General features: G+C 38.9%; 1 protein-coding gene and 1 long non-coding RNA gene across 3 annotated transcripts in view; one reads left to right on the top strand and one right to left on the bottom strand.

Moving 5' to 3' along the window:
• Positions 1-27902, top strand: part of LOC309822173 — a 51772-nt gene that overhangs the window by 13352 nt on the left and 10518 nt on the right. The window contains exons 2-3 of the long non-coding RNA XR_014296715.1: positions 5661-5758; positions 17210-17309. This is a non-coding gene — a long non-coding RNA (uncharacterized lncRNA). The remainder of the gene's footprint in view (positions 1-5660; positions 5759-17209; positions 17310-27902) is intronic.
• APELA (apelin receptor early endogenous ligand) lies at positions 495-15748 on the bottom strand. Of its 2 annotated transcripts, none has more exons than XM_082653883.1 (3): positions 15486-15748; positions 14208-14297; positions 495-2034 (listed from the first exon to the last, which is right to left on the bottom strand). In XM_082653883.1, exons 1-2 carry the CDS (start codon positions 15559-15561, stop codon positions 14209-14211), a joined length of 165 nt encoding a protein of 54 aa, XP_082510009.1. In that variant the 5' UTR covers positions 15562-15748; the 3' UTR covers positions 495-2034; position 14208. The 2 variants fall into 2 exon arrangements, with proteins under 2 accessions (XP_082510009.1, XP_082510010.1); XM_082653884.1 differs by lacking the exon at positions 495-2034 and adding an exon at positions 9858-10144.

Below are 27902 nucleotides of genomic sequence, written 5' to 3'. Positions count from 1 at the left end.
GTGCTCAATACTCTGAACTTACACAAGTAAGGACAACTAGACACTCAAATCACTGAGTGTTTTATTGAACAATTACTGAAGTTGTATGAGCAGAAATCTATAACCATTTAATTACGGCTGGTTTTTAACTTTTTCTGTGAAAAAGTTAGGCTTGTATTCCATGAGATGCAAAAGTGTAGGCTTGAAATCTATAACCATTTAATTACGGCTGGTTTTTAACTTTTTCTGTGAAAAAGTTAGGCTTGTATTCCATGAGATGCAAAAGTGTAGGCTTGTATTCCATGAGATGTATCTGAGCTGTATGAATCTTTTCTTTTTTTTGTACAAATTATATAAATAAGTACATATGTGTTTTCAACAAATGTAATTGTTAATAGCTATGTTTCTACTTAAATGCACTTGTGCAAAGGAATTATAATTCGTCTAGAAAACCATTCAGAGTTCCCCCCAAATATCCAATTTAAATAATGAAATAACACATATCATAAAACATCTTTTGTTTGTGTGTAAATTTAATTACAGTACTTTTATAAGCACCTTCCATCCCCCCAAAACACTGTTAACAAGTTAGCTATGAAAGGGAGACAAACTTTCATGTATCAGAATTTATATTTCAAATTCTTTATATATGAATCTCAATTTTTTATTTTGGCAAAATCGGGATTAAAGGTTTATGGCTTCTCCCACTCTAGAATGTTTACAAAGTAAAATTTCTAGTCAAGATATGAATATGTAAATCTCATATCTAGCGTTAACTTACAGTAAAATAATTAAAACTTTATGGCAGTGAGCTAACAGTCTTTGAATAAATACAAATTAGGAGCATATTTAACAACTTGAGAACAACTAATTATCAGTACAATTCAGACTGAGGATAATGTCCTTCTTTGGTAATCATATCCTTAAATTCCCTCTGAGTTTTTATTTACATGTCTCACCACCACACCCAAATAAAGCCTAGCAGAATGATGAGCACTCAGATATTGGAGACATCACTCTGCTTGAGACTTTATTGGCATAAGTGTATTTTTTTTTTTTTTTTTTTTTTGCGGTACGCAGGCCTCTCAGTGTGTGGCCTCTCCTGTTGCCGAGCACAGGCTCCGGACGCGCAGGCTCAGCGGCCATGGCTCACGGGCCCAGCCGCTCCGCGGCATGTGGGATCTTCCCGGACCGGGGCACGAACCCGTGTCCCCTGCATCGGCAGGTGGACTCTCAACCACTGCGCCACCAGGGAAGCCCAGTGTATTTTAAATTTCAATTTTAAGTTGGCCTTTCTAAGAAACTGTCTATACAGATGAATGAAGGGCATAAAACAGAACTTCAAAAGAAATCAGACATTGGCTTCTTATGATGACATGTTGAAAAATAGGTTCAGAAATAAACATTTCAGCTGTAATATAAACTGAACTACAATTAGTATTTCAGACTTTATTTTACAACTATGAAGGGATATTATTCAAAGTAAAAAGTACGTTCATAAACATTAAAGCCTATTATATAACATTGGTAGCAGTTAATAGTTTCTTTCTTAGTCTCTCTATATAAATAATCAATGAACGAATAATTTTCTCCCTATTCTGCAAAGCCAAATAGCCAATGCAACTGATTTCAGATTTAGGATTTTTTTTTACAATCACTCAAACATATAAAAAGTAATTTTAATACCTTCGGAAAATTATAAGAATATGAAAGGACAATTTTAAACTCCTACACTTTTTACTGTTAGAGAGTTCTAAGACATTAAAGAGTTTTTCTTCTTAAACCAGGTAAGAATAATAATGTGCAGAAAAAGATAAGAGAATTTTGTTATGCAAGCAAATAATTATACTTCAGACTGGAATTGCTTTTGAATTTATTCTCTCTCTAAAGAGAAACCAGAAAGAAGAGAATCGTGTGAAACTAATAAGCCATCCCATTGCTTTCAAACAATTCCTTTTCAAACAGAAACTTCTAATCAATCACACTATTACGTGGGTGGGTATCTTTTCCTTCACTCCTCTTCTGGTAGATCTGGAGAAGTTAGATAGAGAAGATCTAGATTTGGAAGCAAAGGAGAAAGAAACACATAATAAGAAATGCTATCCAGCAGACCAATTTACTCATGCTTAATTTCTTTTTATAGCCGATGAATTATGAAAAGTTACCACGGTTTTTCAGTGCTGAAAGCAACTTCATATTTTCTTACCTTTCAATATAAATACAGCACTGTATTTGTTTAAAAGTCTGAATTTATGCTATTAAGGAGGTTTTACATTAAATTATTTTTCATCTAATAATCTTGATTTGCTCAGTGACCCACATTGGTACTCTCAACTATTTTTTTTAAATATTATGGACATTGATTTCTGATATTTATACCAGCTAAGAAGGTTATTTGGAGCAGGTTAAAGAAAGATATCAGAACCAAAATCTTACTTTGGGGTATTTTATTTAACAAACAGAATGGTCCCAGAGAAAGACAAATACTGTATGATATCACTTATATGTGGAATCTAAAAAATACAACAAACTAGTGAATATAACAGAAAAGAAACAGACTCACAGATATAGAGTACAAACTAGTGATTACCTTTAGGGACAGGGAAACGGGAGGGGCAAGATTGGGGTAGGGGATTAAGAAGTACAAACTATTATATATAAAATAAACTACAATGATATATTGTACAACACAGGGAGTATAACCAATATTTTATAACTATAAATGGAGTATAAACTTTCAAAATTGTGAATCACTATATTGCACACCTGTAACTTATGTAATATTGTCCATTAACTATACTTCAGTTTTTTAAAATTGTTCTGAGGATTCTTAATACTACAAGACCATTTAATAATTAGTAGTTAGCAATACATTTTAAATATATGGTAGGGAAAAATATAACTAATTTTCACTTAAGAGGATCATGGATATTTTACAGGAAGAGAATTACTGGTGCCAGGGTTTCTCTAGGCAGTATAAATTTTTTAAAATTTATTTCCAGCTTTAATAGAGATATAATTGACATATAACAACATTGTGTAAGTTTAAAGTGTGAACTTTAACTTAAGGGATCCCTTAAGTGATCACTTAAGGGATCCCTTAAGTTCCAACACATTCTAACAAATCTGCACTTTTACTGCCCACTCCCGCAACATTTTTGACCTCACATTTTACATAACATCATACTTAACGGTGAAAGACTGAATGCTTTCCATCTAAGATCAGGAATAAGACAAGGATGTCTGTTCTCACCACTTCTATTCAACATTGCACCAGACTAGTTAGGGCGATTAGACAAGGAAAAGAAAAGGCATCCAGATTAGAAATGAAGAAGTAAAACTACATCTATTTGCAGATGACATGAGCTCATACATAGCAAATCCTAAGGAACCTACTAAAATCTATAAGAATTAATAATTTCATTAAGGTTATAGGATATAAGGTCGATAAGCAAAAATCAATTACAGTTCTATATATTAGCAATGAATAATTCAAAAATATAAATTAAGAAAATTCCACTTACAATAGCACCAAAAGAATAAAATATCAGGAGTAAGCTAAACAAAAGAGGTATAAAAATTGTATTCTAAAAAATTATAAAATGTTGAGATAAACTAAGTTAGATCTGATTACAGTTGACCCTTGAACAACGTGGCGATTAGGGGCACTGACCCTTCACACGGTTGAAAATCTGCGTATAACCTTACAGTTGTCCCCCTGTATCTGTGGTTCTACATCCACAGATTCAATCAACCATGGATTGTGTAGGACTGTGGCACTTACTTAGTGAAAAAAAATCCACGTAAGTGGACCTACACAGTGCAAACCCATGTTGCTCGAGGGTCCATGTTCATGTATTGAAAAACATAATTGTGAAGATAGCAATACTTCCCACATTGATCTACAGATTCAAGATAATGCTATCCAAGTCACAGCTGCCACTCTGCAGAAACTGACAAGCTGATATTAAAATTCATATGGAAATTCAAGGAACCAGAATAACCAAAACAATCTTGAACTACAAAATTGGAGAACTCACACATCCTGATTTAAAAACTTGCTATAATAATGCAATCATCAATAGAATTATTATAGGATTAGTTCAAGGATTGACATTATATCAATGAAATAGAATTGAGAGTCCAGAAATAAACCCTTACATTAGTGGTCAACAGATTTTTGACTGTAGTGCCAAGGTAATTCAATGGGGGAAAGAACAGTAATTTCAACAAATTGTGCTAGAACAATTGGATATCCATATGCAAAAGAAGTTGGACTCCTTCCTCACACCATACACAAAATTTAACTCAAAACGGATCATAGACATAAAGGTAAGATACAAAACTATAAAACTTTTAGAAGAAAATATAAATGTAAATATACGTGACCTTGGATTAGTCAATGGTGTTTTAACATATAAAGTACAAGCAACCAAAGAAAAAATAGACAAACTGGACTTTAACAAAACTAAAAACTTAGGCTTCCCTGGTGGCGCAGTGGTTGAGAGTCCGCCTGCTGATGCAGGGGACACGGGTTCGTGCCCCCGTCTGGGAAGATCCCACATGCTGCGGAGCAGCTGGGCCCGTGAGCCATGGCCGCTGAGCCTGTGCGTCCAGAGGCTGTGCTCCGCAACGGGAGAGGCCACAACAATGAGAGGCCCACGTACTGCAAAAAAAAACAAAATAAAACAAAACAAAAAAAAAAACTAAAAACTTTTGTTCTCAAAGGACAACACCAAGAAAGTGAAAGGACAATCAATAGAATGGAAGAAACTAATTTGCAAATCATATATCTGATGAGGGCCATGTATTCAAAATATATAAAGAATTTTTACAACTTGACAATAAAAAGACAAGTAAGTCAATTGAAAAACATGGGCAAAGGATTTGGATAGCTGTTTCTCCATAGAAGATAGACAAATGGCCAGTGGATACATGAAAAGATAGTCATTAGGGAAATGTAAATCAAAATCACGAGATCCCACTTCACATGCACTAGCATGGCTATAATAACAGGTACTGGTGAGAATGTAGAGAAATTGCAACACATATATTGTTGTTAGGAATGTAAATTGCTGTAACCACTGTAGAAAATAGTTTGGCAGTTCCTCAATAAGTCAAACACAGAGTAACCATATAATGCAGCAGTTTCACTCTTGGGTATACACCCAAGAGAACTGAAAAGATGTTCAAACAAAAACTTGTACATGAACGTTCAGAACAGAATTATTCTTCCCTCCTTTAGACAACGAATCATCCCAAATTGAGGAGGTAGACTTTAGAGCAAGATTTATGATTTTTTCCCCTTTTCCTCTTTTTGTGAGTGTGTATGTGTATGCTTCTGTATGAGATTTTGTCTGTATAGCTTTGCTTCCACCATTTGTCCTAAGGCCCTATACGTCCATTTTTGTTTTTTAATTTTTTTCTTAATAATTATTTTTAATTTAATAACTTTATTATATTTTACTCTATTTTATTTTACTTTATCTTCTTTCTTTCTTTCTTTTTTCCTTCCTTCCCTCCTTCCCTCCTTCCTTCCTTCCTTCCTTCCTCCCACCGTCCCTCCCAGAATTATTCTTAATAGCCTAATAGCCATGGTGGCTTACTCCCTTGCCATAGCGAGCTCTGAATAAATAGGCTTTGCTTGTTCTCACTGAGATGATCTTCCTTTTTTCCTGCAGAGTAGTACCACTCCGTGTGAAGAGGGAACAGAGGCCAAAGGAATGGCTGAAACGGAGCAGGAGAGAGTAGAGAAACTCCGCCGTGCAAGTCTTTCCAGGTAAGATGACACCTGCCTAGGCGCCAGAGAGTCAGCTGAGAATTTAGCAGAAAAGTATAAGTGTGGTATCCTGGAATTTAAGGGAAGGGAGTTTTGCAGATTGAGTGTAGTCAGTTGCTAAATTCTGCTGAGAAATCAGAGGGAAAACTAAGCAAATGAAGATGATTGACATTATTTTAAAGAAGGCGTAAGATTAGAGTAGGTTAAAATGTGCATGGAAAATAATGAATTGGAGACGAGGAGTACAGAAGACTCATTCGAGAGCCTGGACTAAGGAGTGTGTGCGTGTGTTGTTTTACTACGTGGCCTTACCAGCGTTTAAACCTCACCTCCATGTTGACACGACGATCCAGAGGGCAGAGAGCATGAAGACAGTGTGAAAGCAGCAGTTTGAGATTCCTGAGAAAGTGGGAAGGGAAGGGATCCATACACAGATGGAGCAACGGTCAGACCTTCCATGAAACCCAGAGGAAGAGGAGGGTCAGGGTGGGCAGAGTAGGAGGGGGATTAGATGGGAGTCTTGTTTTGTACTTGGAGGCTGAGGGATATACCATGTGATGACTTCTCTTTTCTCTGTGATATGAGGCAAGGCCATCTGCCTGAAGATTAGGGCCTAAAATTTGAGGTGAATAGAAGAAGTTAGAAGCAGCTATTGTGGAGCGCAAGGCAGCAAGTTGACCACAGATATGTAGGTTTGCTGTACAGTTTGGGATTCGATGAAGAATTTGAAGCATTTCCAATCTGACTTCTTATGTATTCTCCAGCAGCAATAACATACCTGTTTGAAGACTTTAAGATCCTTCCAGAACAATGAGATGAAAATAGAGCAGCAGGAAAACGTGTAATACTGGCAGAAATTATGGAACTAATGAACTATACAGTCTTAGCAGGAGAAAGGGACCAGTCAAGGGTCAATGCTCTGGAAGGCCTGATGGGATTAGAATAGTGGCAGTGGCTGACCCAAGCTCTAGGCATGACCACAGGTGTGCAGGGCCAAGACCAGTGAAGGAGGCCTTGGGAAAGCCTGTCTATTCTGCCTATGTCTCTTCTCTAATAGAATTTTAACAAAGCAAAGCAGAAGACATGTGGTTTGCATTATTATTTTGTTTATAAATATTCTGAGTGGTAACAGGTAAGCTCTCAAGGATTTTAATTATAAATTAGCAATATTCTGAGGAATTGTAGATACACTGACAAGATTTTTAATGTTTCTGGTGAAAATTGCTAATAATTTTGTTAAGATCAGGAAAGTTTAGAATTCATCTCACATTTTGATATTGTTGGTAGTGTGGAATTGTGGCATTCAATATCACACATCACTATTAAAAAAAAATACATCCAAAAGTGGAATGTATTGAAGGAGTTAATTATAAGTGATTTTGTTTTTCTCAAGTCACTTAAAAAATATTCTCTTGTTATTGTCTAAGAATAATATATTTTTCAAATACATTACTGCTCTGCAATAATAAAGTTTACCTATATCACTAGGTCACTAATTGAATACATAATTGAGAACAAACAAAAAATTTATGCTACAAAGAAATTTTAGATTCCTAAACATGCTAGACAACAGCTACCTTAACTAAGTATCTGCAAAAAGAATTATTACACACTTTGTAATGAGAAATCAGTTTCCAAAGTGAAGAATACTCTGAAATTTGGCTTTAGTCCATCATATACATATTTTGCATAGGGGAATGTACATTTATTATAATAATATATATGTAAAACCTAGCTGTATATTTAAATATTCAGTATGTTATATTGTATATATTATCATAAAGGCATCAGGGTCTTTATAAAAAAGTTTTATTTCATCGGTAAATTAGGAACATTAGGGATTTTCTCTGACATGGTCTTCGGACACTAGACTATGATTAACTGAGAAAACAGTAATTTTCTATATTTTATTTAATCTTGAGCAAGACATCCTACAGATACTATAGTCCATGCAAGAATCCCCTATACTTCAAGCTGCTCTCCGCTATTCACACACTATAAAGGTTTATAGGCTAAACTTTAGGGGCCAAGTCTTATCTTCAAGAAGCTCACGTTCCAGTACTGGTAAAATTTGATGAAATAAAGTAGAATATATGATAAATGACTTTAAAAACCTACTGATAAAAATGCAGTGACTGTTGAGAGTGGAACATTATTTTAAGCTCTTTGGATGAGGGTGGGCCTCATATAGGAAACGGAGTTGGAAGAGAACCCTGGGGGAGAGGCAGGGTTTGCACTTGGTGAGATGAGCGAGGAAGAGTTCAGTCTGGCAGCTAATATCAGGAAATAAAGCTGAAAATGTGTGTTGGGGCCTGACGGTAGTACCTCTTAAATGCTAAGACAATAAATATTGATAAAAGTTTCATTTCATTTCTTTGAGCAAAATTGTTGGGAGTGTCTGCTGTATCCCAGGCACTTTTTTCGGCTGAAGATAGGAAGATAAATAAATGCAACCCAATGATGAGAGTCTAGCTAAGCTACCCCATGGTGTTGCTGCCAGGCATGCATTTTGTGTGGGGCTTTACACTGACACCAGCGCCTCCCACAAACGAAGCACATGCCCTGGAGAGCAGTGCAAGGTCACAAGCAAACAGAAGTTCCTGACGTGAAGCCCCAGCAGCCCTTGTGATCAACAGTCTCCCTGTCTCCCAGGGCCTGGTTACCTTATGTGCCCCTTAGGTAAGACCCCCTGGGGCTTACCAAAACCATGCTCTTTTGGTCTGAATTGACTTATCAGGTCCTTGCCCAGGAATCCAAAGGACTCCACCACAGACCCTACTAAAGGCACGTGTGTCCCCCAGGTCCCCTCTCTCTGTCTGCACTCTGCCTTGGCCTCCCCATGTGGCCCCTTGAGGCATGCCCGGTGCTTCCTCCAGGACTGTAATAAACTTCTCTATTTCAACATATCTGTGGTCAGGTGTTGCAGTAAGGCTCACTATTCTGTACTCTGTGCTCCACTTAACAAATGTTAATTTAACAAAGTCAGAACACCCACACTCTGCCTTCAGAGGATTTCTAGTGTGTGGAGGGAGGTAGGGAGGAGTCCAGTCAGTTAACACATTATTACAGGGCAGTGAGTCAGGTATTTTGACAGAAGTATATGCAAACGGGGCTGAGAGCAAAAAGTGGGCATCTAATAAAATCTGTAGGGGTATCAAAACCAGGGAAGGTGTCTTGAAGGACGACTTGATAGTGAGGAAAAGAGTAAGTAGGCAGAAGTGTAGCTTGAGGAAGGGCAAGAGGTGAAGAATGGACTGACTTTAAAGCCATGTTAATAATTCTAGCTACTACCTGTTTAGCGCTTACTATGTGCTAGGTACAGTTACGATAAGGTACATACCATTACATTACCAGCTCCATTTTCCAGGTCTGGAAGTGAAAGGAGGCTTAGAAGAGATAAGTGACTTACCAGAGATCACCAGTGGGTGAGCTGTGTGGCCAGAGCTAGAACCTAGGCAGTCCTGTTTTAACTCTTATCCACTCTGAGAAAGGGCAGGAGAGAAGAGGTGATGCCGCAGAGGTACCCTTTGTAATGTGTCCTTTGTTAAATTATGGGAGTTCTCACTGTCCTGAAGGCTACAGAGACAGTTAAGGATTTTAATCAAGGTGTGACATGATTGGATTTACAGTTTAAAAAGATCAGATGATAAAACAAAAAATGGATTTTCCAGAAGAGACCTGGAGGCTGGAGTGATCAGTTAAGGTGTGGCAGTCATGTTGGAGAGATATAACAGGCACTGAGATAGTAGTAAAGAGATGAAAAGGAGGAAGCAGGTTGTCAGGTAGAAATGACAGGCTGAGGAACCGAACAGAACTGGACACTAGGGCACTCTGCTCAGAAGTTTAGGTTGGGACAGTACCACGTTACGTTTCACAGCACAGTGCCTAATACACAGTAAATTTGAGAACACAGGGGACATATTTGAGTGGAAGGAATTAAAGAATTTACTTTTAGCTATTCATTCAGTCTCTCATCAAATATTTCTGAAGAGCTGATGACCAAAGCAAAGTTCCTGTTCTCATGAAACTTACATTCTAATGAAGAGAGGAAGATGCTAAACAAACAACAGAGTAAATACATGTTTTGTCACATGGCATTACGTATTATGGAGAAAAACAATCCAGGAAAAGGAAAATTGGAAGTATCTTGGGCAGGTTGAAGAATTGCTTTAAGACTTTATTTTGGTACTGCTTTTTTACATAAAGGATCATCAGGGAAGTCCTTCCTGATGACACGCATGGTATTGGAACAGAGAGCTGAGTTACAGGAATAGCTGTGCAGAAGCCATGGTGGAGATCTGCATGTGCACTGTGGCCATGGGCTTCAAGTATCTGCAGGGCAGCTGAGGTGATTCCAGGTAGGCAGTTGGACACCCTGTACAGGTCCTGAAAGGAATAGTGATTTATTCCAGAGATGGTCAGAAGGGAGCAGGGTATCTTTGAAACCAAGGAAAATTCATTCTACAACTTGACCCACGGAGACAGCTGATGTGTTCACTGAATTTGAGAAGAAGGAAGTCACTAGGGACGTTTCCCAGAATGCAGTGGGAACAGTGCATTGAAAATACATGGGAGGAAAGGAAGTAGCCACTTTTCAAGAAATTGGGCTGTGCAGAGAAGAACCTGAGCTGGTCACTAGAGAGCACTATGGGGCCAAGGGTGCACCTTCTTTCTTTTTCTTTTTTTTTTTTTTAAAGATGAAATAGATCAGTTTTGACATATTGAACATGCTAGGGAAGAAAGGCAGTAATTGTTGGATCAAGGTTCCTGAGGTGTGGAGAGATGAACCATAACCAAGAAAGGAATCTCCTAATGAAAGACTAGGAGGGGAAAACAGAAGACGCTGCAGATGTAGATGTTTGTAGTTTGAGGGCAAGGTCTGGTTTTGAAGCTTGATTACCTCCATTTTCGATGGGAAGAGGAATCATCTCTTGCTGTGAGTTGGATAAGGAGGTTAAAAAGTTTAAGGAAACTGGAGGTCATTAAAGTCTTGAAATAGAACTGAATGGGAATCAGAGGTGCTTAAAAGTAAGAAGAGTTCTTTGCAGAGAGCGCCATTAAAGTTGGAGGTGAAGTGCTCCCCTAAAGTGGAGATTCTGCACTGAAGGCAGAGTTGGCTTTCGGATAAGACAAAGAGGCAGAATAGAGTGAGAAGGGCCAGGACAACAGGACAGTTGCATAGAGTTTGGAGGCAGAGCAGAGATTTGGTCAGGGGTGGGGGGAATCATGACTTAAAGGGCGTAGGAGTAAGGCAGACAGTATGGAGGCTTGTTGTCTGGGTGTGGAGAAAGCACACAGAGACCCAACGTCGGAGTGGAATGAAATAATACAACTGAATCTATATACTAAACAGACTCACAGGCATAGAAGACAAACTTACGGTTACCAAGTGGACAAGTGAGGGCTATGGGGATTACCAGATACAACTACGATATACATAACATAGGTAAGCAACAAGGACCTACTGTATAGCTCAAGGAGCTACATTCAATAGCTTGTAATAACCTACAGTGGGAAAAAATCTGAAAATTATATAACTGAATCACTTGGCTATACACCTAAAACTAACACAATATTGTAAATCAACTATACTTCTACAAAACAATTCTTTTTAAAAAGGCAGAAAATAGAGAAGTAGAAGTATTTACATTTGAATGGTAATCAAGGGTCTCAATTTTAAAAGGTAACTTCACCAAAAATATTTCATAGCCATTACCTCTGGGAAAGGAAAATGGGCAACAGAGGAGGGTGGAAGACTTTTACTTTTGACTTTACAGTATTCTTCCAGACTGTTAGAAAAAAATGTTATACCATGAACATGTATTATAACTATTATTAAAAAGCTAGAAAGAGTATGTGTTAACGGAGTGTGTCGTTACCTAGAGCACATATTTATCGATAAAATCAGGGCTGTAGTGAGATGATACTGTTGGAAGGGGACCTCATCAGAGTCCCCACCTCAAAGACCCTACCTCATTTCCACATCAACCTATAAGCTCAGATTTCCTGACACCCTTCTTTTGCTTTCCTTCACTCTAATTCACTTAGGGCTGAAGGTAATGCCAAAATATTTGTGAGAAAAAAAAGTATTAGAAAATAAACTTTATATGGCAAGATTTTCTATTTAATTATCTCAACAGTTAGGAAATCTCACTGAGGATCTTTGAGGGGGACTCTGTGAGAAGGAAAAATTGACGGAGTAAATGTAATCGGGCTTTCCCATCAAGTGAGCTGAAAGTCTAAACCACTCTAAAAGGTTAATCTGTAAAACTTCAAAGTCAAATGTTTACCTTACCTATCCCTTTACAGTCTTCCTTGACCCTAACTGAATGAAGTCAAGACATGTGATTTTATCTAAAGCACGTAGAAAACAGAGGGGGACAAATGAAGAGAGATTCAGCCTCAGAGTTCCACTACTTATGTCTATAGTGCCTTTATCTAGTAGTCAAAGTACCTTTGTTGCAAGACATATAAAAAAGATGCAAGTATTTAGGGCAGTGAGAATCATGCTATCAAACTTGAATATAGCACTTAGAGCACTGGTTGACCAAGCTCTTGGGAAATTATCTTTTTTTTTTAATTTTTAAGAAAATTTTATTGAAGTATAGTTGATTTATAATGTTTTAATTTCTGCTGTACAGCAAAGTGATTCCGTTATACATATATTTTTTTTCATGTTCTTTTCTAGATGGTTGATCACTGGATATTAAATATAGTTCCCTGTGGGGAAATTAACGTTTTTCTTTCAGTGGCTCTTATACTAATGCTGGATTCCAAAATGTGACTTTTACACATTCTTCAAAGAACTGTAGCTGGAATGTAGGACTAGTCTAAACACTGAGAAAATGGATGCTGTAACCTGAGCAGTTCTTTAAAAGGATTACCCAACTTTTGTAAAGGATTGCTATTATTAAATAGTTTATATGGCTTCGACTTACGTTTCCCTTTGGTTTACAAATTTGCTTTATAGGTCAAAATTTTCCTTAACTTTCACAATTCAAATTTCACTACTCTATCTTGTTTGCTTACAGCCCTAGTTTTTATGGCAGGTGTTTGGTGGAGAAAGCCAATATAACCTGTGGCTGACTAAGGGCTTTTGTCTGCATTTGTGAGGCATCCTTTCCTGCATATGCAGGAATTCCCTTGCTACTGTGAAATGCCTCTTCGTTATCTGTGGAGGAGTGCTGGAAAAATCATGAACTTCTCCACTCCTCCTAAGCACAGATTTTACCGTTATTTATACGAGAGACTGAAATTCATTATCGACATACACCAAAGGATTTTTTAACATATAAGACACTTCTAAAGCATGTTTTAGTCCCCATTAATTGGCTTCTCAAAAACTTCCTCTTGTATCTTTCTGGATTTCTCCACCAAATTTCTTTTTCATATTTTGATAGCAAAGAGTAATTTGTTACAGATGCAGGCGTAGAGAACTTGGGTTTTTGTCTCAGTCCTCTTGGTAAATGCTTGTTACTGAACTGCTCTTCGTTTATTTAATATCCCACTACAGGGTCTTCACTGGTTTGAAAAGCGTGTATTAAACACCAGGCAGAGCAATCATTCTTTTCCCTGGATGCATAGTGCCATAAATGCTCCAGTCCACAGGCCAAATGAATAGGCTAATTGAGCAACTGCCTGTGTTATGTTAACCAGCTGAGGGATATTTCTATGACTTTTTTTTAAAGGAAGCTATATTTCATGTGAATTAAAGAGCTTAAAATAATTACAATGGAATGTCAAGCTTCTTATTTTTTAGTGTGAAGTAACAAACTTGGGCGGTGTTTGATGTTAACTGATTCAAGCAGTATTACTGGTGATGGCGGTAGTGTAAAATCAGGAACAAAATTCCATTCAGAATTTATCCTTAAAGATGCAACCATCATGACCAATTCTATTAGTGAAGCTGGAAAGCTGCCATGTCATTAATATTAAGTTGATTTTATATATGAAAAGAAATATTTTCAGGAAGAATAAATTACTAAGTGTTGAGGCTAATACATCATCCACTTGGTGGTGTTGGGCAAACGTGTGCGAATGCTTTCAAGCGTAGAGTGGTGTGAATGGGAAACGTGCTTATTCTGGACAGCATAGGGAGCTAGTCAGAGATTTTCAAAACATGTGTTTCAAGATACCTTTATAATTAATTACATTCTCCTCGTGCCTGATTTTTTTAATTATGAAAAATTTCAAACACACACAATGGTATTAATCCCCATGTAACTATCACTCAGGTTCAACAATTATCAAGATTTTCCTACATTTTCCTCCTCCATCCCATTAAATGATTAAAGCCATTCCCAAACACCATTTCATTTCACTGTTAGTATGCAAACCATTAGTATGCATTCCTTAAACTGACATCACTCTAAAGCCATTTAAGCATTCTCAGGTATATGTAATCTGGAACATTGCCTAAATGTAGTAAAACTCTTTCCATCAGAAATACCTCAGGGGAAGGGCACTCGTGAATGCAGAGGCATACATCTCCTCTGAAGGCAGTTGTACCTGTGCAATTTTCTTCTCATTGCCAAATTAGCTGGAAAAAAAAAAAAAAGAGGAAAATATCAGGGGCATTTACAGAAAATTAGTTGTTTAATCTGAAGACTGAGGTAATACTTTCGATCCAGATTATACTGTGATTATTTGTTCTCTGTTCAGATGTGATTGTGATATAAAAAATTAATGGGATGCAAATTCAGGATGGATATTCCTAACAGTTCATTGTTGATGGTGGGATTTAATAGTAAAATTCTTCTCCTACATGACTTCTTTCTAAATGTTTCTAGACTTCTTAGTTTACGTAGTGAATTAATCACAAATATTTTACAAGACTGTTGTCCAAGTTGCTCTGTATTTTGAGAGGAGAAACAATTTGAATAGCAATTGCTATAAACAGTAAGAAGGGATCAGCTGCTTTCTGAATCGCTAACTTGAAACTTTTTTCTTATTTATGTAAAGAGGTCAGACCAGGAAACGTCATTTGAAATAGTCTCAGTGATCAAACTTCTAACTAAAAGGCAGAGACTGAATGTTTAACCAGTTATGCACCATTTTCTGTTGTAAATGGAGAAGTATATTATCAAGGGAATAATCTAACATGTTTAGATATAAATGGTGTCACCTTTCTATTTAAATTTAGGTTGGCTTTTTCCTTAGAAAACTTTCTAATTTTTTTTTTCTTTTTTACTTGGCAGCGCTTTGAAATCTTAGATATTTGGTTCTGAAGTAAAAGCACTTTAAAATAACTTTGTTTACTAAATCCCTGTTAGTTAAGAACAACATGACTGATACAATCCTTGAAAAATGTGTCAAGTAAATTAATATTATTTATCTTGACCACACATATTTTTGACTTTTTTTGGCTCTGTAAGCACAATAATACTAAAATGGCACTTTTTAAAGTGACACATCTAACTATATATCTAGAAATAACAGCTCTCTTTTTACTTACAAGGACACCATATCTATGATAGCTTTGGGATCAATTTTCTTCGAATTTAGAAAAATAGTGGTCAAATATTTATCATCATTCTAAAATCCAGCTACTTTTTAAATATCCAAATAACAGACCTAACGGGATAGATAACATACTTCTGAAATCCTACACACTCACCCCCAAGCACACCTACGCGATTTTCGACAGAGACACAGTCATGCTCAGAGGCCCGTTCACACAAACAGGCACGAAAACAAGTCACTCGGTACAAATCCATCCAAGTCCTACCTGGTCTCTGTCCGGGGGTAAGTAGAAGACTCATCATAAAAACAAGAAACAGAAAAAAGAATTGTTGCAATCTCATTTTTCTGCCACACTACGGTGGAGCAAAAGCGCGCAAGGTAAACCCAACAGTCTTTGAACAGTCTCTGCGGTATCTGTGTGGCGCTCCTCACATTCTGAGGACAAACCTCAGAGCACAGCCAGCTGCGTTTTCCAGAAAGGTTAATGATCCCTGCAGATAAGGTTACTGGTGCTGTTTTGCGGTCGGAGCCCCTCGGCCCCAGACCCCTCCTCCCGCCCCGGCCACGCCCCTTGATTTCCATAAGTAAATATTGGTGAAATAAACCAGTCAAGCGTCCTGTGACTTGGGTGGAAATGTCCGCCGCCGACTCCGAGGAGAGGCGGACTGCGCCCAGAGCAGGGTGTGGAGAGTGTGTAGAACCACACACTGGCCGGGCTCCCTCCCTCACCATTTACATCTGTTTACACTTTGCATTGTGCACATTGGTGTCACATGCAGAAACCCAGAGGAATGACAGGAAGTCTCTTGTCCCTTTCAGAAGGAGATCTGAAGCTCTAACTTAGACTGCCAAATGCTTTGTGGCGGGACATGTGCTGAAATGCTTTCTCTTTTCCAAACCTACTGCAAAGTGGTGCCTGTTTGCCCCAAATCTCTAAATTGCTTAATCTATGTGGGTTTACATCAATAAACATTCCTGGGATTTAGAATGTTCTGAAATTAATCTGAAAAATGTTCATCTTTTTTATTTTGTAAAGTGCAATTTCTAAAGTAATAGAGATCATTTTCATCTGCAGTACATCCAGGATTTTAAAAAAGTAAGTTCAGGCAAGCCACAAATTCATGAAATCTGGGTTCTGTTAAAAGATTTATATATGGTGGCTGATATATTTCGGACACAGAAATTAGGAATGAGCTCAGAAGACAAAAGCAGTCTCATGTCATCTTTTACACACATGCTCCAAGATCGCTTGTGGTTTTAAGTGTTTCCTTGCCTGTCATATGTAGCTGTTACAAATGAAAATGACTGTACTTAACTATAAAGTAAATGGAAATGATAGTGTAGACACAGTCAAATTCAGGTAGATCCCAAATCCCAAATCTAAAGCATCTGCAACTTGTGAATTGGCAGGAAGTTTGTTGCATTTTACTTTTCTAGATTCAGGTAGTTGGTACACAACCTTGGGCTTCCTAAGGTTTGAAATTAATGCATAATTTGCTTATCTTAGACATCAGTCAGTAAGAATCCCTGCCTGCCTGCTTATCCATGAACTTTATAACAGGCAAGAGCATACAGCAATTCTTAAAATCATTTTCTTAAAATCCTGAGAATATTTGCCCATCTGGGAATTAAAGGGCACTATGCAGCCCTGCTGCATTTATACATCATTCCGTAACATCAGTTGAATACAAGAGTATGGACTCATGATATAAAAGTGCCTCACGAACAGCAAAGGTAATGTTCAGATTTTACTCCCCCTGTAAGCTTCTCAGTACAGCACCCTGGAAAACCAACTGCAAGCTGACAAAACCGAGTGTTAAATCGAGCAAACCAACAGGAGACCAATACAGATTTTGACAATATAACTTCAGTCCAAGTCTTAGGTCTATGTCTATTCAAAGGTACTACTATGGTCAGCCTTCTTTACGGATAAGATAGTGACTACCACAAACCGCATAACTGATTCAAATTTGTGTATTTCATTACCAGCTGACCAACAATGAACTCCTAGAATACACCTAACATAAGCAAGTACTGAGGAAGGTGTTCCCACCTATCAGGATACAGTGAAGTGTTGTATTTAACTCATGTAAGTAAACTACCTGGTTTTCCACCTGAAAGAGAAAGCAAGGTAATGTATTAGAAATACATAAATGTATTACAAATTTATGAAAGTTAAGGCGTTATTTATTTACATATATTTTAAATTGTTCTTTCCAAATATAACTTAAGAAGAAGTTGACGATGATGATTAAGCAGTTGGTTTTCAGAGTCCAGTAATATAGTGTATAAAGCTGATGGGCGAACTGAAATGCTAGACATTGGACAGTGACCAGTGAGCTGGCATTTCTACGGGTCATGGATCAAGAGTGGTGGTAAATCACTCGAGTTAGCATTGAACAAGCTGGCCTGGGGAAATCTTAGTGGCAGAGAGCTAGACTGTAAAGATGAGAGTGGCTGTCCACGCAGCGCTTTCAGCCTGCGTCTGGATGAATGGTGAGGCACGTTCACGTGAGCAGAAACCTTGCCCTCCCCCTGTCCCCCCACCCCCTGCCATCTGCAGCACAGGTTGGCCTCCTTAGAGTGAGCTGAACACCATCCCTCTGGGCCAGTACCATGCTAAGTGCATCACACGCATTACTTCCCTTAGTCCTCCCCAACACTCTGAAGGTCTGCCCCCTGTTTATCAGATGAGAAGACTAACCACTAAGGAGGGTGTAGCCTCCAAGGCTACACATGTGGGAAGAGGAATAGATGGAACTCAGATTTCCTGACCTGGGATCTCAACCATTTTGTCCCCCTCCCCGCTAAGGCTCAAGTCCTAGTTCTTATAATAATAGCCTGTTGAAGCTATTATCAAAAATAAGAATAAGTTAGGAATATACTTCTTATGCCGGGTTGAAATTCCTGCCAACCTGGAACCTCAGAATGTGACCTTATTTGGAAATGGGGTCTTTGCAGATGTAATTAGTTAAGATGAGGTCATAGCGGGGTAGATTGGGCCCTACATCCAATATGACTGTCGTCCTTGTGAGAAAAGGAGACACACAGAGACATACAAGGAGGACGCCACGTGACAACAGAGGCGGAGATTGGGGTTAGGCGACTACAAGCATGGGAACACCAAGGATTGCCAACAACCACCAGAAGTTAAAGAGAGAGGCAAGATTCTGCCTCCAAGAAAAACTCAACTCGGCCAACACCTTGATTTTGTACTTCTGGCACCTGGAATGATGCGAGAACACGTTTCTGTTGTTTTACTCCAGCAGTTTGTGGCACTTTGTTACAGCAGCCCTAGAAAATCAGTGTATTGGGTTAGCCAAAAAGTGCGTTTGGGTTTTTCCATATGATGTTCCGTACTTTTTTGGCCAACCCAATACTGCTATATCTTCTATAAGTAAACATATTCTCTATATAATTCTATGAAAACATACTTATTTTTATGGTGGTATACTGTATATGTCAGGTATTTAACAAAAGTTGTCTTATTTAGACATGATAGTATGATGTAAGTTTCATCTCCATTTCACAGATGAGAGAACACACTCAGAAGTAAGTGACTCCCCCCCAAAGTAAAGAGTTAATGGCAAAGCCAAGATGAGGCCTGTGTCCACCCAGCCCAGTGCTTCTTACTCCTGTGATTTTGGTCCTGAGGCCCTACCCCGCCTGTCCCGTCTTCCTCCCGACTTGGGTCTTACTCTTTGTTCCTCTAGCTCTCTCCCTACAGTAGTGCTCTCTCCATCCTGAAACTTCTCTCCTGGGCCCCTTCTTATTAGCCTCATGCAGCCAGACATCTGAATTGAGTCTGTCTGGTTGACCTACTCCTTCCCCCATTTTCCTTGATATGGGGCACACGCTTTCACCACGGTGCTGAAACCAGCGTGTCTCATATAAAATCAGTAAACTTTCAAATAGGCCTTTTCTGTAAACACTTCAAACCATCCAAATTAGGCTACATTTTTCTCTTTTCTTATTTTTGCTCACGTCATGTCTTTCTTTTCTTCGAAAAGACCTGCTCTGTTTGCCCCAGTTTTACTTGATTGGAGTCCTACTAGTTGTCCAGGATTTAATCCAATCATTCAAGATCAGTTCAACAAATATTTGTTGTGTACTTAAATTATTACCACATTCCAGGCTCTGGTTCTAGGTACTAGGGATAAAATGAGGAATCAGACACAGTCCCTACTCTTGAATTTAATGTTTACTCATTAAATTTTATCTAATTTAATTTAATTTTCTTATAAATTCATTAGATTTCCTCTATAAGCATTTCCTGATGCCTGCCAACTGAAAGCGATTTCAGTTCTGTTCTAGGAATCTGGAAACTGTCCTCTGTTATCATAGCCTTTTTACCACCACAGTACATAATGCCTCCCGTGTGGGCCATCATACATTCATCCTGGTCTGACAGCTTCTTGAGGACATATGGACTCCTGCAGAAATAAAATCTCCTTGAGTGGAGAGACTTGCCCTTTCTCCTTTTGATGTCTTTGGAGCCTAGAAATATTGAATTCATATTGACTTGAATTGGATATGGGAATCATGAGATATTAAAGAAATGAATGAGAACTTAAAACCAGAATGGCTCCAGAAGTGAATATAGGAACAAAGAAAAGGAATATGTGAAAAAAAAATCTCCTAGAAAAAGTGAATAAGAAAAAAAAAGAGACGAGTTCAGGAATTAATTAGAGCAAATGCTAGGATAGCTGTTTGTGGAAGTGGACCTAGATAAGGATAGAAATTAGGTTACCTTTCAAATCTGAAAAGTTGTGTTCTGTACCTATGCTCCATAGCCTGTATTTACCTACCTCTATAAAATGTAAACTTCATGAGGGTAGGAAATCTTACCTGTTTTCCTCATTATTATATCTTTGTTATCTAACTTATTGTTGAATAAAATTCCACTCTAAGTATCCTAGTAAAGTAGATCTTAATGTTGTCAGGATCTGCTCTTGATTCCTGGTTAACCACCTGTCTCTGTGGTGGGCTTAGCTCCTGCCCATAGATGGAAACATTTAAAACTAATTCTGGGGGCTTCCCTGGTGGCGCAGTGGTTAAGAGTCCGCCTGCCGATGCAGGGGACACGGGTTCGTGCCCCGGTCCGGGAAGATCCCACATGCCGCGGAGCGGCTGGGCCGGTGGGCCATGGCCGCTGGGCCTGCACGTCCAGAGCCTGTGCTCCGCAACGGGAGAGGCCACAACGGTGAGGGGCCCGCGTACTGCAAAAAAACAAACAAACAAACAAACAAAACTAATCCTGGTGGAGACAGACTTTGGGTTTAGACTCTCCCTTCCCAAGAGTGTTTCCTCTTTGATTCTTGATTGCTCGGAAGGGTGGTGTGTTAACTTCCCCTTCCCAGTCTTGCTCTGACTTCAGTTTTCCGCCTGAGACCTCATTTCCTCCTGGCTTGCCATTTCTTCCCTTTCTCTGCTTTCCAACTCTCCGGATTTCACACCAGGACATTGACTGACCTCTGGTTTGGTATGCATCTTCCCTTTGATCCTTGGTTCCATTGTGACCACCTCTGGGTCTAGACCAATCTCATGCTTTTCAGTTTTCATTCCCTACATTAGTTCTCCTAGGCCTCCCTTATTTATCTACTGCTATTCTTGGGTCCCAAATTAACACTGAAGAAGAAACTATCAACAGAAGTTATAGAAAACAGAATCTTAGCAAATAAAAAAAACTATTGTTTTTGTGTGACCAAAATTGGCATTCTCCCTGCTTAGAGGAAATGGTGAATTAGACATGTTAGAGATATCAAATGTATACAGTTAGAACACTGAGTATGCTAAAGCATTTATTCAGTACAATGCTCACTCAAAAATCTTCCCAGGATCTTCTCGTTGAAAAAACATTACTGATCATAAACGCTGCATCAAGCTAATATCTGAGCCAAAACATATATTTTCACAAGAAACCATAACTCCAAAAAAGGCACACACTATTGAGAGTATGGATAGCTTTCTAGCCCTCATATGCCTGGCAAACCTGAAAAAAAAAAAAAATGAACACAGTCATGGGTTTACTAGACTCTCAGTTATATCAAATACAAAAATAGTAGAAGTCGCAACATGTGCGGAACATTCAGACACCCCCTACATTGTGGTGATTCTTATCCAGGCTACTGGGTTAAAGTGATTGACCAAATGGCATCAAGAAAACTTTTGTCATCGCGGTAGGTTAAAAAGGGATATTTGTAATCTTTACCTATTTTTGTAATGAAGAGTGAATTAGGTAAAAATCATTCAACTGACATAGGAGAAATCCCAATTAGTAATATTTCTCTCTTAAAAAAAAAAAGAAAAGAAAGAAAGAAGTGAGATATTTTGATTTATCTTCTCTACCCCATTTTTAACCTTGTCTATATGCTTATTTTTATCAAAAACAGTCTCAAGAATTTTCATAATAAATCCAAATGATTCCAAGACAACAATTATTGTTTATCGGATGAATTACTGGGTTGGCCAAAAAGTTTGTTCGGGTTTTTTCATAATGGGAAAACCCAAACAAACTTTTTGGCCAACCCAAGATACATATGCTATAAAGCTGCTGGTAAACCTTGTGTTGGAATTCTTTGAGGGTCTATTTGAGACTTTGAGAGTCAGGGAATTTTGAATCTCTTTTGAACCACAGAGCTTGAACGGTCTAGAGTGTAACTGATAGAACAGAAACTTGATATTTGAATCTTGGCTTGTGAAGATTTTGTTCATCTCCCAAAGTGAAGGCCGTTTGGTGTAATGGGACTGGCATGACCTTAGAGTCAGGCACCTTGAAGTTTTAGTCCTGGCTTCTGTCACTAAGTCATATGGCTTTGGTCAAGTTGTTTTATCATATCCTTCATTTAAAATGTGAGGTATTTAGTCTTTAAATTTACACATTCTTAAGTTCTCTGAAACCCTGTTTGTCTCCAGTTTCCTCTGGCTGAAAATTTAAGAGGGGTCACTAATTGACTTAATAAAGATGAAGTGAACAGTGGGTATATGCAGGGATTTTGTTGCATTTTATAAGAAAGAAAAATATAAACCCAAAGCATCCATGTCTTAAATTAACCTCTCGGTGGTAACATGCTCACTGATGTGTGGTTGACAAAGTACAGAAAACTTTGTTGATCAGTTTCTAAGCACTTCATCCTTTCAATCTTGACCTTTATTTCACCCCCTAGTAACATCCTACAAGATGTCATTCCTCTTTCCCAGAGAATCCCGTCCAATTAATGTTATCCCTGGGTGCTTCGGTGAGTTGTCTAGCGTTGCTGCACTTTGCCTGACTTTCTTCCCAATAACCAGTAAATAAAAATTTTCAGCTCTCTCTTTTATACAGTGAGTGCCCTCATGAGCTATTTGACAAGGATGTTGGGTACAGTTCTCTGTCATGTCTCTTGACCTGGCTGGAAGGAGCATTTTATTATTATTTATTATCACGGTGCTACCTCTGCCTTCCCCAAACTTGGCACCTGAACTAGAAATGTTTGCGATCAATTAGTCAATTACTGTGACTGTTTTAGATTTGTTGAGCCCATATCACACACAACAATATTTAAACTAGTTTATGTGCTATTGAAGTCCAATAAATGTCCTAGAAATGTAAATATTCTATGTGTATTTTATATATATATATATATATATATATATATATATATATAATGTTAGAAGTGAAGTCCTGTCTCTTCCTTCATACAAACAAGAAAACAGGCATTAACTGGCTTGCAGAGGCCAAAGCAAGTTAGTGATGGAGTAAGTATGCACCATAATAGTTCTTGCTAGAGACAAGTTCAGTGTGAAAGATCTTCTGTTTGTCACCTCCTATATACCAAGCATTATTGTAAGAACTTTACTTGAATTAACTAGTTTAATTAACAACCCTCTTATGTCTGTTTTACAAATTAGGCAACTTAGACGTAGAGAAACAGAGTTTTCCAAGGTTACGTAGCTAGAATCCAGACTGGATTCTCTGGGAAAGAGAAATGATATTTTGCAGGGTGTTACCAGGGAGCAAGATAAAGTTCAGGATTGAAAGGATGAAATATTTGAACCCAGACAGTGAGACCCTGGAGTTCCTCTTCTGAGTTGGTAGCTACCTCTCCACAGCTGCAGAAATAAAACAATCTTTTTTTTTTTTGCTGTACGCGGGCCTCTCACTGTCGTGGCCTCTCCCGTTGCGGAGCACAGACTCCGGACGCGCAGGCTCAGCGGCCATGGCTCACGGGCCCAGCCGCTCCGTGGCATGTGGGATCCTCCCAGACCGGGGCACGAACCCATGTCCCCTGCATCGGCAGGCGGAATCTCAACCACTGTGCCACCAGGGAAGCCCAAAACAATCTTTTTTATGTGTTAAACTTCGTGGAGCCTTCCTTAATATTTATAGTGAAAGTGATTTGCATTTTTAATAAAGCTTTATTTGAATTTAAGTTTTATTCATGCTCTTGTCTTCAAATGAACGAATCATATGAGATCTCTGACCGATGAACTCCCAGTCAAATGTTATTTTTCAGAAATCTAATGGTTATGGAGTTATAGAGTATGTATGCATGCATTATGTGCTTAGAGACATTTAATAATTTAGGTTAGGCTACTGCTTTCTTGCGGACAGCTTTAAGACACCCACTTCCCCTGTAACACAAGCCCAAGTCTCTGTAGAAGATGTGATACTCACTGGCCAAGAAATAAACTAGGTGGATCATTGTAGGTGTGTCTTTTTACTTCTGCCCCTTTTCTTGCTGAGATCAGAGCCCCACGCTGAAGTTAACTTCACTGAAATTTCTGTAAGCCAGCACATATGGATCCAATTATTTAATTGTCTGCAGAGTTGTAAGGGCAGTCACTTCTACCAATATCAGCAATTTTGCCAGATTTGCACTGCACACTGAGGATGGCTCCTCTAACTGACCCTTTGTCCTTTTTGGAGGAAGCCAATCAGTAGCAGACACTGTTGGGTGAGTGGTGCCAGGTGTGCGTGTGTGTGTGTGTGTGTGTGTGTGTGTGTGTGTGTGTCTGTGTGTGTGTCTGTGTGTGTCTGTGTGTGTGTGTGTATGCGTGTGTGTGGGAAGGAAAAATGTTTATGGTAAGCTAGTCATTTCAAAGGGAAAGGAATAAAGTGCCAAGCAAAAGGGAAAAATGGGAGAGAAAGAGAAAGAAGGGGATGGAGGGAGACAAAGGGAGAGAGCTTGCATGTTAAGGAATTTCCATGGAGTCTTTCTTTGTTTACTTTCAGGAAAAGCTCTTTCACAAATTTAATCACCACACAGCATGAGTGCTCCTAGTAAAATGTAACGCTATGGCCATACCGTGTTAAATGAACTTAAGGAAGTTGCAGAGCTCGAATTACATTCTTATGGAAACAACTTTAAATTTTGAAAATACTTTGCTAGGCATCTAACCACACCTCAGCATGAGAGGTAAAGAGGCTGGTCTCCTCCTGAGTACAGCACAGGACAGGACAGTGTCATTTTCCATAAAACCTCATCTTAAAACTAAAATTGACAAAGGTGACCAACCTCTTCACTTTAAGTTTTCTGCTGAATCTCTGCTCTGTTTCTCTGATTCCTTTTTAGTCTCATTCTTTTTAAAAATCTAATGCAGGAAGATTGATGTCAGCAAAATAGGGTGGAAGGAAAATTGCAAGGCAGAATTACTAAGGAGATGGCTTTCTCCTTCACCCTTTTGGAGAACATATTCCTTTACTTTTAATGATTTTTCAGTGCTGCCTACAGGTGAGGAATGACGCACACGCAGATAATTGCTAGGTGGAGCTCAAATGGTCATTGGGGGTCTGTGCTAGCAAGATGCCTCCTGCCCTCGTAGCCTCACTATTGTTTATTAATGACAGGTAATATGTTTTTTATTCCCACACTACTGGCTTTTCCTTCCCTTACCTGGGAGAGCTGATCATATACTAGCCGGCCCCTCTTGAACACAGACCAAGACCAAATATTTTCAGCATAAATACAGTATTACCAAGTGGTGCTATTCTATATACTAAGTAGCATATTACATAGGATACACTGGTTAATAAATAAGATGCCAACGTGGCACGTTGAAACCGAGTCCTCCTAAAACCGAGTTCCCTTACCAAGTTTATGATTGATCTCTCTATCCAAAATGTCATTCCCTTTCTTGTCCCCTCTGACCTCAGTCCTTTACTAACTGAACACTCATCAACCAGAGTCAGATGACTTAAATTGCTGCTGTCAATAACATGGTTAATGTACTAAAACTGCTATTATGGATAGCATCATTAACATATAAACTCAGGCTGTTTCTCCAGGGCAAGATGAGCTCACAGACCCTGAGCCGTGGACCACTTGGCCAGAGAATCTAAACCAGAGACATTCTGACTCCTAAACTAGATTAAGAAATGTCACAAGATGATGATTAATCCAGCCTCTTTGTTTTAAAACACCCCCAACCCAAAGACCAAGTGGGAGTGGATCTGAGGCTTGTCTTCCTCTCCCTTGCTTGGTGTCCTGCAGTAGACCCTTGCCTTGGGGCGAACCCCCACTCCCAGAGTTCGGCTTTCTGCACTGCGGGCACGTGAGCTCTTTGCTTGGTTATATCTAGTCTAACTTCAACTAAGGACTTAAAAACAAGAGTGCTTTCTGTTATATTATTATAAGACAGTGATTTGCCACAGGTGCTGTGTACAGCTTTGGGGGAAGTTAAATCACTATCCTTGATATATTATCATTTGGCATAAAAGTTCGGTTCACCAATAACCAGTGTTTTAATAATAAATCTAGCAACCATTTACTGAGCTCATGCTATATGGCAAGGGCCCTGAGTACATACATTATTCTACATTATCCATAAAAACACTAGGAGGCAGAAACGATTGCTTCTCCATTTTATGAGCAGTGAAATTGAGCCACAGAGAGGCTAATAACTTGCCTGTCTTCAGAGGGTTGAGAGGCCGAGTCAGGATTAGAATCCAGAGCTCACATTTCTAACCACTGTCCTAACCTTCAGCTTCCATCCATGTAGATAGTTTACCAACACGGAAATTATTCCCAAGCAACATGGTTCAGCTATGCTGGACATGTACAAAGATGAATAAACAGGAGGAATGTCAAAATCAACATGTCATGAGCTGGACTAAAATGGAAACTTCCATGGGAACGGTGAGGAGAGAGTAGAAGAAATAGCTTAAAGGTTGCATGAGCTTCCAAAATAGCACGTACAACATGGGCTCATCTTGACAACAAAAATAAGAAACAAACAAAAACCCTACCCTATGGATGTATATGAAAAAAAGAAAGATCGAGTATTATACTGTAGTTATCAGTGGTTTTCTCTACATAGAGGAATTGTGTTTTTTCTTCTTTGAGGTTTTTTTTTGTATTATTTACAGAAAGCATGTATTGCTTGTGCAATTAAAAATTAGTTGATCATTGTTGAAAAATGGGGTTCGTTATACTATTCTTTCTTCTTTTGTTTATGTTTAAAATTTTCACACTAAAGAGCTTAGAAAGGGAGTTAGAAAATAATCACGTAAAACACAGACTAATCCTTCGTGTGACTGCTGGGGCTTGTTGGGTAAGAGTGGTGTCAACGAAAAGAGTCAACGAACAATCTATGGTAGGAATAGAACAGAGTTTTATTTGAGTCAAACTGAGGACTGTAGCCGGGAAGACGGCCTGTCAGATAACTCGGAGGAACTGCTCCAGGGAAGCATGGTTTTCAGTACGGTTTTATGTCTTCTCAGAACAAAGAAGATCGAACAAGTCAGGGATATATACCTTCAAGGTTTTCAGAAAAAGCCAGATCAGCACATACATCAGCACAATGAGTCACTATTACCTTGGTACCTGGGAAGGGAGTCTTATTGTGGAAGAACAAGCACTGACGTCCCAGGAAGGGAGACATTTAATCTTTACTTTTAACATGAACATGCTTTACTTCTGCCCAATGTGCCCTTTTCTTTACTAATTAAACCAGATGTACAATGTATGTTTGATAGGCCACAAACAGGCTGTTCTAGTTAGGATAAAATTCAAGTTAACTCATGTATAAACCAGAATGACTTCTCCACTCCCCAATATGGGAAAATTTCTTTTATCAGTGGCCAAAGGAACAGCCTAGAATATGCTTATAAAAAAGAGGCTCCTCTTGAACAAAGATCCCTTTGAGTCTCAGAAGCAAAGTCATAAATGGTGAGAGGCATTTGGTAGAGATTTCCCTCAGAAGGAGATCTAACGTAGCACCGGTTCCTTCCACACCCTGTGTCGTGTGGCCCGTCCTTGCTTCCCTCTCCTCCTTTCCCCTTGCTGTGTTCCCTGGCTTAGGAAACCCACACATTTTCCTGCTGCAGGGTCTTTGCACCTGTTCCCCCCCTTCTCGGAATTCCCTTCCTCAGATCTTCACAGGCATAGTGATGGGGTTCTGGACACAGTACCCCAAAATGTGGCACCTGGCATGTCGAATATTTTAAGCTGAAGGAATTTGAGAAAATGGCAGCAGGAGGGTCACTGTGACTTTCCCTCTTCCCATCTCCCATGAAGCAGGTTATAAAACCCTCATCTGAGAGGTGCCCTCCCTATACCTGGAGGAAAGAAGCATCCATATCTCCTAAGACAAAGGGACATCAAGAAGGATGTTGACAGACAGACCTTGCCATTTCCCCCAGTTTACGGCCCTGAGCCCACACTCTCTAGCCTACTATACACCCAGCATGAACTACCCTGAA

Source organism: Grampus griseus (genome assembly GCF_964374135.1).
Source record: "Grampus griseus genome assembly, chromosome: 4".
NCBI classification, from domain to species: Eukaryota; Metazoa; Chordata; class Mammalia; order Artiodactyla; family Delphinidae; genus Grampus; species Grampus griseus.
The sequence above is the reverse complement of the archived record's forward strand: the minus strand, read 5'-3'. Positions and strand labels throughout refer to the sequence as shown.